Below are 13,242 nucleotides of genomic sequence, written 5' to 3' on the forward strand. Positions count from 1 at the left end.
TTTCATTTATTTTTATTTTATTGATTTTTTTAACCTACGTGACTTTACCGAAAAAAAACAAAGAGTAAGATCAAAATGGTTTAGTTTTTTTTGTTTATATTTTTTTATTCATTTTTTTTACCTTTCCTATACTTTGCACTCCTATTGTGGTGTTCTTGTATTGTTTGCTGTTGTGACCTCTGACATGGCCTTCTTACCGGTGGAGAAATGTTAACGGCCTCACTTGGCATACAGGAGGTCGTGGATTCCATGCCGACTCTGACGCCTGCTGTATATTTGGAGCTTGCGTGTTCTCCACGTGGTCGCGTGGATTTTTCTCCAGGTCCTCCGATTGTTCCCTACACATTTAAAAACGTGGCTTTTTAGAGTATTTGGCTGCTATACATTTCCACGTGATAAGCCACTTGGTCGAGTTATCATTTGTGGCCAGGTCACTTCTGAACGAGAGCTATACAGCTCAGTGGGCCTTACCTGGTAAAATAAAAAAAAATAGTTAATAGTACCGGACATCTGTGAAAAACAGCTTCATAGCTCATCGGATTCCTCCAATATAAATACAACTTCTCATTCTGGATAAATGGGTGCGCCATTTAATCGATCGGCTAGTTGTGTGTGGTGGGGTCAAGTTGCGGCTACTCCCACCAGCTTCCAAGACGTCGTGGACAGCGCCGCTCACCCTCTGTAGAACTCCTTCCAAGACGTCGTGGACAGTGGTCACCCTCTGTAGAACTCCTTCCAAGACGTCGTGGACAGCGGTCACCCTCTGTAGAACTCCTTCCAAGACGTCGTGGACAGTGGTCACCCTCTGTAGAACTCCTTCCAAGACGTTGTTAACAGCGGTCACCCTCTGTAGAACTCCTTCCAAGACGTTGTTAACAGCGGTCACCCTCTGTAGAACTCCTTCCAAGACGTCGTGGACAGTGGTCACCCTCTGTAGAACTCCTTCCAAGACGTTGTTAACAGCGGTCACCCTCTGTAGAACTCCTTCCAAGACGTCGTGGACAGCGCCGCTCACCTTCTGTAGAACTCCTTCTGCCTGCAGTGTGGCATGAGCCAGCAATTGCAGTTCTGCGCCGTCACTTCTATTGTCCACTTATCTCATTGCATTGCTTCTAGGCGTCTCATTTCCAGTCCGCGTATTGCAGCGTCACTTCTATTGTCCACTTATCTCATTGCATTGCTTCTAGGCGGTCGCTCTCATTCCCAGTCCGCGTATAGCAGCGTCAATGCCAGTCACCCGATTGGTCACCCACCCATTCAAGCCAACAATTTTGACCGATCTTTAAATGGGCCCACTCTTGTCAGATCTCAGACACTAAGCAGGATTTAGCCGGTGCAATACTTGCATGGGAGACTGCCGGGGACTACCAGGCATGGCCTATGAGGTGGTCAGGAGATGGCAGCGTAGCCATGGATTCTTGAATCTATCAGTGTGGAGCTTTTGAGTGCTCCCCCCCCCCTTTTATGTAAATGCTGTTTAATGTTTACAATAATATTGTGTTCGTGTCACATGTTTGGTGCCCTCGTTTTCACGCTTCTACATTCTTGTTTTTGTGGCATGGAGACTCCCATCAGCCGTAATCATTCCACCTTCCGGACGGAGGCCTCCCCGCACAATCGCCACATCTCTCGCGATCCTGCAGATCTATAATGATCCACACCTAGCGCCTGTGCACGCGGGGCATAATTCATCGCTCCATCTCCTCGGTTGGCGCCGCCTCGGTCGAGTATCTTCCGTTGGATGCCACTCCGGTCCGTTTTTTCCTTGACCATCGTCCCATCGTCCCTCTCCTGCCCAAGGTGGCTTCTCTCAACAGTTTGAATGATGTCACGAAACCCCCGTGTGTATTATCTGACCCTCGTGTTGTCCGTGCAGTACGTGTGTTAAACTACTTTCGCACCACCGTGCGTAGCCACGAACCCTGTGTACATTATCTGACCCTCGTGTTGTCTATACGTACGTACGTGCGTGTGTGCGTGTGTACGTGTTGAACTACTTTCGCACCACCGTGCGTAGCCACGAACCCTGTGTACATTATCTGTCCCTCGTGCTGTCCGTGCGTATGTGTGTACGTGCGTGCGTACGTCCGTGCGTGTGTACGTGTTAAACTACTTTGGCACCACCGTACGTAGCCAACTGTGCTAATCGAAGGTGCGGGTGGATGGACAACGAAAACGTTGTTCCTTTCACCATCTCTCAGTGTAATCCCAAGGGAGCATCTCGCCGTGCTTCTTTGTGAGCGCCTCTGCGTTTGCGTCCCGCATCTTTGTGACTGTTGACGATGGCGGTGTTGTTGTGGCGTCTTCGATGTGTTCATTTGTCACAGGCGAGCGAGATCTCAAGAAAAGCTGCGTCGACAAGAAAGGTCAAACGAGGGAGGATGATATCTGCGTTACCTCCCAGCAAGCCTCCTGCAATAGAGTGGGGCAACATCTTTGACTGGTTTGAGGATCCAGATGTCTACGCTTTTGAACCTGAGGATTAATAAATAATCAGTGTTTTTTTGAGCGACGTTTTAACGTTGTTTTAACGTTGTTTTGCGTTCAATGTTCTTGGCGAAATGGTGGCCAGGGTGGAGACTTTTAGCCACCGCAGTTAAAATATTTTGGGTGTTCAGTTTTAAGTAAGTGTTTTTCTGTTGATTTAAAGCTTTTGTGACTGCAGGGATTCATATTCTTGGTTCTTTCGGTAAAGTCACCACGTAGAAGGGAAACAATAAAATAATACAAATATAAAACAATAAAATTATCATGACGTTTCGACTGCAACACAAAGCAATCGTCATCAGGTGTGAAAACCACAGCAAGAAAATTTGAAAAAAAATTATTGCTGTGGTTTTCACACCTAATGATGATTGCTTGTGTTGCAGTCGAAACGCCGTGAGAATTTTGTTTTATATATTTTTATTATTTTACTGTTTCCCTTCTACGCGGTGGTGACTTTACCGAAAGAACCAAGAATAATAAAAGTGTTTCTCACCAATTTTCAGAGAGGAGGGGGGCGACACTTTCGCCGATAAGTTTGAGTTGGGCGGCCACACATTTGAAACCACAGCTGGGGTTGACAGCAGCATGATGATGATGGGGGGGGGGGGGTGTTTTCACATTTGTGTATTGTCGGGGGGGGGGGGGCGTACGTCAGAGGGCCGCGCTAAAGGCCCATCAGTGGCCGCTAGTGGCCTGCGGGCCTTGCAATGAAGAGCGAACTGTGTGTAGGTCGACTTTTGAAGGCTACGCCATTCAAGACGTGAAAACAACAAGCTGGGTAATTCGGAATAGGCAACACATGGTTCACGTCAGTAGCAATGAACTGGCCATAAACTGTTTAATAAACACGCTTGACAGAACAGGAGCAGTATAACGTCACTGGCGGGCGTGGACTTTCGTGGTATTATATACGTTGCGATTGTAAAGTAAATGTTCATTTTGTTCTGTTCGTTGCTGTAATATCGCTTCATCGAGTGCCGTCTCGTAAGGGCGACGTCAAGTGTACGCTCGAAATTAAAGCACTTAAAATCTGCGAGTAATTCCGTGCCCTTTTTTTTGCTTGTTCGACGTGAGGAAATACGTTGGGAAAGGTCGCGAGTTCGTGAAACCCCGTCGCGAGTGTCAACTCGGCCCTTCGCAACTTTCGGCGTTGTTGACATCACCGGTTTCGATGAGGTCGGAGCTGCACGTGGCTGAGCTCCTGAAAATCGATCCCCTAGGTCGCCTTCAGCCTCGAGTGAAGGACCGGAGGGGGGCGGTGCGTGAACAAACATTTTAAACTCGACGCGACGACCTGACCCCCCCCCCTTAAACGGGCGCGAAAAAAAAGCGGCGTTAAGAGTCGAGGTGACGTTCGCGAACATCGCGGTACAAGGGGCGCGCGCTGTGACCGCGATACTGAGAAACGTTTATTTTTTTTATTTTACCGGGTACACATGTATATAACAAAAACAGAGAAGCGATAACTCAACGCGTGGAACACTTACAGCAGCAGCTAAATGCTCACGAAAAATAAACATGCCGTAGAGACGTTGTTTCTAAATGCGGAGCGGGGGAAAACACCGGAGCACCAGGAGAAAACTCGCACTGCCATGGGGAGACGCGCAAACTCCAAATACACAGGAGCAGCAGCAGGAGGCCGTGTCAGGGTCTGGAGTGAACCCACGACCTGCGTACCAGGAGGACGTGGGTTCATCTCCTAGCCACCGTGACTAGCAGTCTTTGCCTACCCCGCAAGGGTGAGAGCACGGTGGTACGGCATTACGGTACGGGATTGCTCTGCTGCTTGTGCGGTACATCACGTGGACCGTACGATGTGTTGTTGTTCCGTGACGAGTGTCACGGTGGTGTCCTTCCTCAGCAGCGCAAGTGATAAATCAAGCTAAGGTTCTTAATTTATAATAATTAAACTACGCCCTTGATAATCAAACGACGCTCTTGTCCTCAAGGGCGGATTAAAAACAGAACTGAAACATCAACATCAGCAGCAGCAGGACGTGAGGTGGGTGTGGTGGTAGTGGTGGGTGTGGTGATAGTGGTGGTAGTGGTGGGTGTGGTGGTAGTGGTGGTAGTGGTGATAGTGGTGGTAGTGGTGGTAGTAGTGGTGATAGTGATGGTAGTGGTAGTAGTGGTAGTAGTAGTGGTGATAGTGGTGGTAGTGGTGGGTGTGGTGGTAATAGTGGTAGTAGTGGTGATAGTGGTAGTAGTGGTGGGTGTGGTGGTAGTGGTGGGTGTGGTGGTAGTGGTGGGTGTGGTGATAGTGGTGGTAGTGGTGGGTGTGGTGGTAGTGGTGGTAGTGGTGATAGTGATGGTAGTAGTAGTGGTGGTAGTAGTAGTGGTGAGTGTAGTGGTAATAGTGGTAGTAGTGGTGGTAGTAGTAGTGGTGAGTGTAATAGTAGTGGTAGTAGTGGTGATAGTGGTGATAGTGGTAGTAGTAGTGGTGAGTGTAGTGGTAGTAGTGGTGATAGTGGTGGTAGTGGTAGTCGCAGTGGTAGTAGTGAGTGTAGTAGTAGTGGTGATAGTGGTAGTAGTGGTAGTGGTGGATGTTCTCAGTCTGAGTCGCCAGCGTACAAGTCCGCCAGCTTGTGGAAGTCCGACAGATTGTGGAAGAAGTTCGGCCCCCACGTGTCCAGGACCCCGTGGCTGTGGTCGGCGTCCCACGGTGAGGAGCCGCTCAGTGAGGAGCTCAGTGAGGAGTTCAGTGAGCTCAGTGAGCTCAGTGAGCCGGCCTCGGAGCCGGAGCCCTCGTACGCGAAGACGGCCAGCGAGTCGTACGGAGGTGACATCTCATCGGCATTGGCCGCACGCAAACTCTGCAGGCGCAGCGGTGGTGGTTCAAGTGAGTGGTGTGTGATGGTGGTGATGGTGGTGATGTTCAAGTGAGTGGTGTGTGATGGTGATGGTGTTCAAGTGAGTGGTGTGTGATGGTGGTGATGTTCAAGTGAGTGGTGTGTGATGGTGATGGTGTTCAAGTGAGTGGTGTGTGATGGTGGTGATGGTGGTGATGTTCAAGTGAGTGGTGTGTGATGGTGTTCAAGTGAGTGTTGTGATGGTGGTGATGGTGATGGTTCAAGTGAGTGGTGTGTGATGGTGGTTCAAGTGAGTGGTGTGTGATGGTGGTGATGGTGTTCAAGTGAGTGGTGTGTGATGGTGGTGATGGTGGTGATGGTGTTCAAGTGAGTGGTGTGTGACGGTGGTGATGGTGTTCAAGTGAGTGGTGTGTGATGGTGGTGATGGTGTTCAAGTGAGTGGTGTGTGATGGTGATGATGTTCAAGTGAGTGTTGTGATGTTCAAGTGAGTGGTGTGTGATGGTGTTCAAGTGAGTGTTGTGATGGTGGTGATGGTAATGGTTCAAGTGAGTGGTGTGTGATGGTGGTTCAAGTGAGTGGTGTGTGATGGTGGTGATGGTGTTCAAGTGAGTGGTGTGTGATGGTGGTGATGGTGTTCAAGTGAGTGGTGTGTGACGGTGGTGATGGTGTTCAAGTGAGTGGTGTGTAATGGTGGTGATGGTGTTCAAGTGAGTGGTGTGTGATGGTGATGATGTTCAAGTGAGTGTTTTGATGGTGGTGATGTTCAAGTGAGTGGTGTGATGATGGTGGTGATGGTGTTCAACCCCCTACCTCGTGGTGCCGGACGGGCAACTCTGTCGTGGACAGTGCTGTGGGGGGAGGGCCAATTCCGATTGGTTCCTCCCCTCATGGCGTCTGTGACCACCACAGGGGCTAAACGGGGGCTCTGGATGGGTAGAGGGGCTGGTAACCCCTCCACCTTCAAAAAATTACCGCGAAACTACGATTTGAACTTAAATATGTGTAGAGGTGTTAACTACGCGCTGTTGCGTAACCTGCATTGCCACCGGGGCAGTGCAGCATTACCCCTGGGTACAACGGTTGGGGTCAGTCGAGGTGAAACGGATCGTAGCCAGGGTTTAGTACGAACCAATCAGACGGTTCCACGTGGGAATGTATGATTGGTTCTACCTGGCCACGAAGGGGTATAAGACGGGTGACCCAACGGACCTCGGGGAGTTCTTTCCCTGCACGAAGACAGAAGACTGGGCTGAAGCCTAGCTAGGACCCTGGACCAGCCTCCCAGCCCTTCTAAGGGCTAAGGCTCGGCATACCCAGTGGTCAGGACCCACCGGGCCAGCGGTGGGTCAGATAGCCTCCCCTAGGTCCTAGCCGGAGGACTAGGATAGCGGTAGACGTGTGAGTCCCGCCAAGTCCGGAGGTTGTACCTCCTTAGGTATCAAGGAGGTTAGCGGTAGACGTGTGAGTCCCGCCAAGTCCGGAGGCTGTACCTCCTTAGGTATCAAGGAGGTTAGCGGTAGACGTGTGAGTTCCGCCAAGTCCGGAGGCTGTACCTCCCTAGGGTATCGGGTGAGGGGACCGAATATCCCTCTGTGTGTGTTAAGCATTGTATAAGGAAATAATACAATAAACAGAGTGTGCCTCCTTAAGAAGTCTGCTCGTCCTTACAACACTACAACTGGTGTCAGGAGTGGTTGGAAATGGAAACCAGAAGTTCAGCCCACGCGCGGAGCCAGAACGAAGATAACGCTGTCTCACCTGCAAGCACCGCCAGCTCCACTGAAAATGCTGCCGCGTTGACGGCCGCCCAGCCACCGGTTGAGCAGCCGGTTGCTCCCCCTGCCATGGGGGACGGACTCAGGGCAGCACACGGCCGTCTCGCTCAACTCCTACATGCCGCGGCCTCCATTCTCGAGGAGATCAACTTGGACGTCGCGGGCAGGCCGAGTCAACCGCCGGCAGACGTTCCTGCCATCGGCCGGGGCGGACATTTTGATTTTCCCGCCAGAGAACCACGTGATCCCGCCGGAAGCGGAAGCCAGGGGCATCCTGGGAACGCGGGGGGCCAATCAAAACCCGCAACATCATCAGCACGCGACGCTGCGAATTCAAGTTCCTCAGCGGACGCCGCGTCATCACTGTACCGACACGGTACAGTAGAATCTATCGGCCGGGAAATCGCCGATCTCCGGCTCGAGACGGTGCAAGCTGAGGGGGAGACGACGTCCGCCCTCCAACAACGCCTGCCCATCTTCCGGGAATTCACATCTGAAGGGGGCGAATGGGCGGTGTTCCAGCGTCGCTTCCTGAGCCACCAAGAGATGGTGGGCTGGTCGGACGCACAGGCGCTCCGAGCGCTACCGGCCACTCTGGACGACGACGCTCTCGCCTCGCTCCTCACCATCCCCAGGCACAAAAGGGCGACTCTTCAATCGGCCCTCCAACGGATGTCCGACGTCTACGGGCCTCCATCCGACGTCCACAGCCGATTTTACGACAGGCGACGCCGCCCTAAAGAGTCTCCATTGGCATTCCAGACCGCTCTACTGGCGATGGTAAGAGTGGGTTACCCTCGCATGGACGACGAGGCCATCGACGCCATCATTCTCCAGAAGATGCTGGAGCTGGCGCGCGAGCTGCGCATCGTCATCCAAGTGGTGGATGACGACAGTATGTGCTCGCTACGAGCCGCTCGGTGCATCCACGCACATCTGCTGCTCCACACGGAATCGACCATCGCCGCCTCGGCTTCGACGTCGGAGCCTGCCAGCAGGGACGCCGAGTTCTCCCCCGACCGGGCCTTCATGGCGACTAGGTCAACGGGCCGGCGATCGTCCGACCACGCTGGTCGCCGCAACGACCAGCAGCGGGGATGGCCTTCTCCACGCGGCGACGTGACGTGCTTCAACTGTGGCCGACGAGGCCACATCTCCTCTGACTGCCATGCGCCTCGACAACGCCCCTCCGCATCCCGGGGCCAGGACTACAGGACGTCCACGGCATCGCGGCAAAACCAGGCAAGTCACGACGCCTCTCACGCTCGGCCCTCATTCACACCATACACACCGCAACGCACCATAAGAAGGGCTCGCGATTCGGCGTGTGATGGGGGGTATTCTGGCGTTTGTTCGCGGCCACTCGGACCTGGGCAGTGGTCTGAGTTGGCCCATAGGGTAGTCGCGGCGACGGCAGGTTCGTCCGTGGTTGTCGGATCAATCGAGGGTGTGGAATTTCGCGTGTTAGTCGATACTGGCGCGTCAGCTACGATCATTTCGGATTTGATTTACAATATACTGCCCGTACGATGCCGCCCCTTGGAACGGGTTTCTATCCCGTGTTTCGCCGCTAATGGCAGTTCGCTGGGCATTATCGGGCAAATTCGGGCGCAAATTTCGATTGGAGATATTAAATTGGCAGGGCCTATTTTGGTCTCTTCTTCCCTTGCCGTGCCGTGTTTGTTAGGCACTGATTTTCTCACGAAAATGCCTATTAAGATCCTTGTAGATCAAGGCTGCATCAAACTCCCGTCGGGTCGGCGGATGGCGTTCTTGCCCACACCCTCACATCCGCGCATGGCTAGTGCCTCGGTGCAGGCGTTTGTCGCGAGCACAGTCCGCATTCCGCCAGGGACACAAATGCTCGTGCCCTTGCAACTTAAAAAACCGCTAGCCCCGGAGGCCTCGGCACATGGCATTTTGCTGGGGCCTTCAAACGCAGCTGCTAAGGGGTTAGATTTGGTGGCTGCACAGACCCTCGTAGCAGCCGACAGGGAGCCGTTCTTGCAGGTTTTGAATGTCGGATTGTCCACAACCGTCATTCCACAAGGAACTGTGCTCGCTCACGCGACCCCGGTGCCGTTGGGGACCGGAGTCGTGGGACACGTGCATGACACGCCGCAGGTCCCACCTCCTTCCGAATCGGATGAGAGATGGTTGGACGCGCTTTGCACAGACACGGGTGATCTGTCTCATTCGCAGCGAATTAAATTGCGCGCTCTTCTGCGAAAATTTTCCGATGTCTTCAGTAAATCTAAATTTGATATTGGCTGTACCAAGCTGCTGCATCACCACATTGATACTGGTGACGCTGCCCCGATTCGACAAAACCCGTTTCAGCTTAGCCCGGCGGAGAAACAGCATGTTAAATCGGCTGTGGATGACATGCTGGAGGCCGATATAATTTCTCCCTCCACTAGTCCCTGGGGTGCTCCAATAGTGCTGGTCAAAAAGCACGATGGCAGTCTCTGTTTTTGCGTTGATTTTCGGCGCCTAAATAAAATCCCGGTAGCGGACGCCTACCCTCTCCCTCGTATGGACGAGTCATTGGATGCCCTGGCAGGGGTGCACTATTTCTCCACCTTGGACCTTCTGTCGGGGTTTTGGCAACTCCCCCTCGACGAAGCGTCAAAACCTAAGACTGCTTTTCGGACACCACAGGGCCTTTTCGAGTTTAATAGATTGCCCATGGGTCTCCACTCGGCCCCAGGACGTTCCAGAGGCTCATGGAGCTGGTCCTCGCTGGGCTCCAGTGGGACTCATGTCTCATTTATCTTGACGACGTCATCGTCTTTAGCCGCACGTTCGGCGAACACATCGAACGGTTGCGTGCTGTCTTCTTGAAAATGCGGGCCACTAACTTGAAATTCAAGCCGCAGAAGTGTTATCTTCTGCGTGAGTCTGTGCGCTATCTGGGCCACATAGTTAGCCGCTTGGGCATCTCTACCGACCCTGAAAAAACCAAATGTGTTCAACATTGGCCGACCCCTACATCTGCGGGCAATGTTCATAGTTTTATTGGTTTTGCGTCGTACTACCGCCGGTTTGTTGCTGGCTTCGCGACGATTGCCAAGCCGCTCCACGCCCTTACGTCAAAAGGGGTGGCGTTTCATTGGGGGGACGCAGAACAGGCCGCGTTCGACTCCTTGCGGAACGCGCTCGTGGCGGCACCGTCCCTTGTGTACCCCGATTTTTCCGTGCCATTCGTGTTGGACACCGACACTAGCAATACGGGGATTGGGGGTGTTCTGTCCCAAAAAGTTGATGGCATTGAAAGGGTTGTTGCCTATGGTAGCAGAGTCTTGTCTCTTGCTGAACAAAGATACTGTGTGACCAGATGTGAGCTGCTGGCCATTGTTTTTTTTATTCAACAATACAGGCCGTACCTGTATGGTCAGCATTTTACCGTGCGATCTGATCATTCGGCTTTACAGTACGCTCTGCGGGTTGACCAACCGTCCGGGCTGCTTTCTCGACGGCTCGAAGTCCTTCAGGAGTACGATTTCAATGTCACTTACCGTAGGGGTGCACAACACACAAATGCCGATGCGTTGTCTCGCCTCCCGCTGGCTCAAAAATGTGCATGTTTTTTGGGCTCGGGCCGTTGTAAGCCGCCACTGCCTGCGCAGGTCACGCCTCTCACAACGGTGTCAGCCACGCTTCCCGCCGCCTCAGCGCCCATGTCGGATCATGCAGATCCAATGGCCAGTGACGATTTGCTGGGGCTAACTTTGGCCGAATGGGGTCGGCACCAGAGCGATGACATGTCGTTACTGAGGTTGCGTCGCCACGCGAATAATGCGGCTCCAAGACAGGGCAAATTTAATTCATTCGTCATGAAGCACGGCTTGTTGATGCATTGGGATGCTGAGTTGGTGGCTTTCGATATTTTGGGCCCTTTTCCTACTACGCCACGGGGTAATAAGTACCTTCTGGTTGGGGTAGAGTATTTTACGCGGTGGCCTATGGCCTGGGCCCTCCCCAACCAGTCGGCAGCGGCCGTTGTGGACGCCTTTGTTCAGGGCTACGTCCTGGACAAGGGCGCATCAGAACGGTTGCTGACCGATCAGGGAATAAATTTTTCGGGAGCCTTGCTGAATGATGTGTGCCGCCTGTTGGGCACTAAGAAAGTGCGCACTTCGCCGTACCATCCCCAGACCGACGGCATGGTGGAGCGCCTTCATAGAACTCTCACCGCTATGTTATGCCATCAGGTCGATGAATCCCACCTCGATTGGGACTTACAGGTTCCGGGGGTCCTCACCGCATACCGTATGGCACCTCAAGCGGCGACGGGATTTTCCCCGTTCTTTCTAATGTACGGCAGGGATGCCTTTCCTCCCGCCGACGTTCGGCTGGAAATCGAACAGCCACCGCAAAAGTCAAAGCTCGTTGACCACTTGCGATTCAGCCTCCGTAAGTTGGCCGAGGCACGGGAGGCCGCCATTGAAAATTCTGCTTCCCGCCAACGGGCGAATTTGCGACTGCATGACCCTCGGACGTACACGCATCCGTGGGCACCGGGAGACAGGGCATGGCTCCACTGCCCCCAGGTGCCGGTGTCCACGTCGGCCAAACTCCTCAGACCATGGCGAGGCCCGGTTGAGGTAGTGGAAGTCCTGCGTCCCCAATGTGTTAAAATTCGCTGGGGACGGCGTCGCTGGTGCGTTCACCCCTCTCGGTTGAAACCCTTCGTCATGCCACGCGTCCCTCCACAACACACACGACACGGGGGCCGAGTGTGCGACGCGTCCGACGAGCCAGATGTTGCCCCATTGGTGCCTAATCCACAGCGCAGGCGTGTCATTCCTCCTGCAGATGACGCGGGAGTGACGGCTCCATGCAGGCCACGTTCGACCTCAATGGACCGTGGAGCAGCAGGTGTCCGCGTGGAGATGCCTAAAGGCCCACCGGATGCTCTTGCTCATCCTCCTCCTTCCCTTGTGCCGCCGACAAAGCCTGCCATCCCCTACAATGGTCCCGCGAAACACACGCGCGCGAAATCTCGCCGGTTGTTATGATGTTCTTTGGCATGTCTAGTGCCTTGTACATACGTTATGTTGTTAAGGGGGGTATTTATAGGGGTTTTATTGTTCTTGTTTTTCGTGAGGCACACTCACAATTCTTCTACCGTTGGTAATTTCGGAGTTTCCCATTGTTGCAGCCAGGACGGCTGGAGCTTCCGAAGGAGAGGGTGATGTAGAGGTGTTAACTACGCGCTGTTGCGTAACCTGCATTGCCACCAGGGCAGTGCAGCATTACCCCTGGGTACAAAGGTTGGGGTCAGTCGAGGTGAAACGGATCATAGCCAGGGTTTTGTACGAACCAATCAGACGGTTCCACATGGGAATGTATGATTGGTTCTACCTGGCCACGAAGGAGTATAAGACGGGTGACCCAACGGACCTCGGGGAGTTCTTTCCCTGCACGAAGACAGAAGACTGGGCTGAAGCCTAGCTAGGACCCTGGACCAGCCTTCCAGCCCTTCTAAGGGCTAAGGCTCGGCATACCCAGTGGTCAGGACCCACCGGGCCAGCGGTGGGTCAGATAGCCTCCCCTAGGTCCTAGCCGGAGGACTAGGATAGCGGTAGACGTGTGAGTCCCGCCAAGTCCGGAGGTTGTACCTCCTTAGGTATCAAGGAGGTTAGCGGTAGACGTGTGAGTCCCGCCAAGTCCGGAGGCTGTACCTCCTTAGGTATCAAGGAGGTTAGCGGTAGACGTGTGAGTCCCGCCAAGTCCGGAGGCTGTACCTCCCTAGGGTATCGGGTGAGGGGACCGAATATCCCTCTGTGTGTGTTAAGCATTGTATAAGGAAATAATACAATAAACAGAGTGTGCCTCCTAAAGAAGTCTGCTCATCCTTACAACACTACATATGTAACAAATAAGCTTGTGCCGGAGGCCCCGGGGGGACAGGCGTCTATGACGTTTCCTGGCCAAACCCCAATTGGCGGAGCCAGGAGATTGAATCTCAACCCTCGGGGCTCCTCCAGAAACAACGAAAAGCCACTACGGATGGCCACGTGGAATATTTGAACGCTCACTGCGGTGGAGAGGCTACCACTCCTCTGTCGGGAGCTGGACCGGTACCGCCTGGATCTCTGTGGCATTTAGGAGGTCCGGTGTACCGGTTCTGGCTCCTGCCACCATGAGGGGTGGACAGTTTTCT

General features: G+C 53.3%; 2 protein-coding genes across 6 annotated transcripts in view; one reads left to right on the plus strand and one right to left on the minus strand.

Moving 5' to 3' along the window:
- The window catches only part of LOC142916604 (uncharacterized), a 37,205-nt gene extending 34,403 nt beyond the window's left edge, over window positions 1-2,802 (plus strand). For 4 of the 5 annotated variants that reach the window (XM_076061747.1, XM_076061743.1, XM_076061746.1 and 1 more), the window contains one exon: window positions 2,328-2,802. In XM_076061747.1, coding sequence (XP_075917862.1) covers window positions 2,328-2,486 — 159 coding nt within the window. In that variant the 3' untranslated portion in view covers window positions 2,487-2,802. The remainder of the gene's footprint in view (window positions 1-2,327) is intronic. The other variant, XM_076061744.1, reaches the window with a different exon arrangement.
- Window positions 2,803-5,036: 2,234 nt separating this feature from the next.
- Window positions 5,037-13,242, minus strand: part of LOC142916565 (cadherin-2-like) — a 42,951-nt gene continuing 34,745 nt past the window's right edge. The window contains exon 13 of the mRNA XM_076061685.1: window positions 5,037-5,300. Within this exon, the coding sequence (XP_075917800.1) occupies window positions 5,037-5,300 (264 nt within the window). The remainder of the gene's footprint in view (window positions 5,301-13,242) is intronic.

This window comes from Petromyzon marinus, unplaced genomic scaffold, assembly GCF_048934315.1.
Source record: "Petromyzon marinus isolate PM22_M1 ecotype Great Lakes invasive population unplaced genomic scaffold, UKy_Petmar_22M1.pri1.0 PM_G_Scaffold_4, whole genome shotgun sequence".
NCBI classification, from domain to species: domain Eukaryota; kingdom Metazoa; phylum Chordata; class Hyperoartia; order Petromyzontiformes; family Petromyzontidae; genus Petromyzon; species Petromyzon marinus.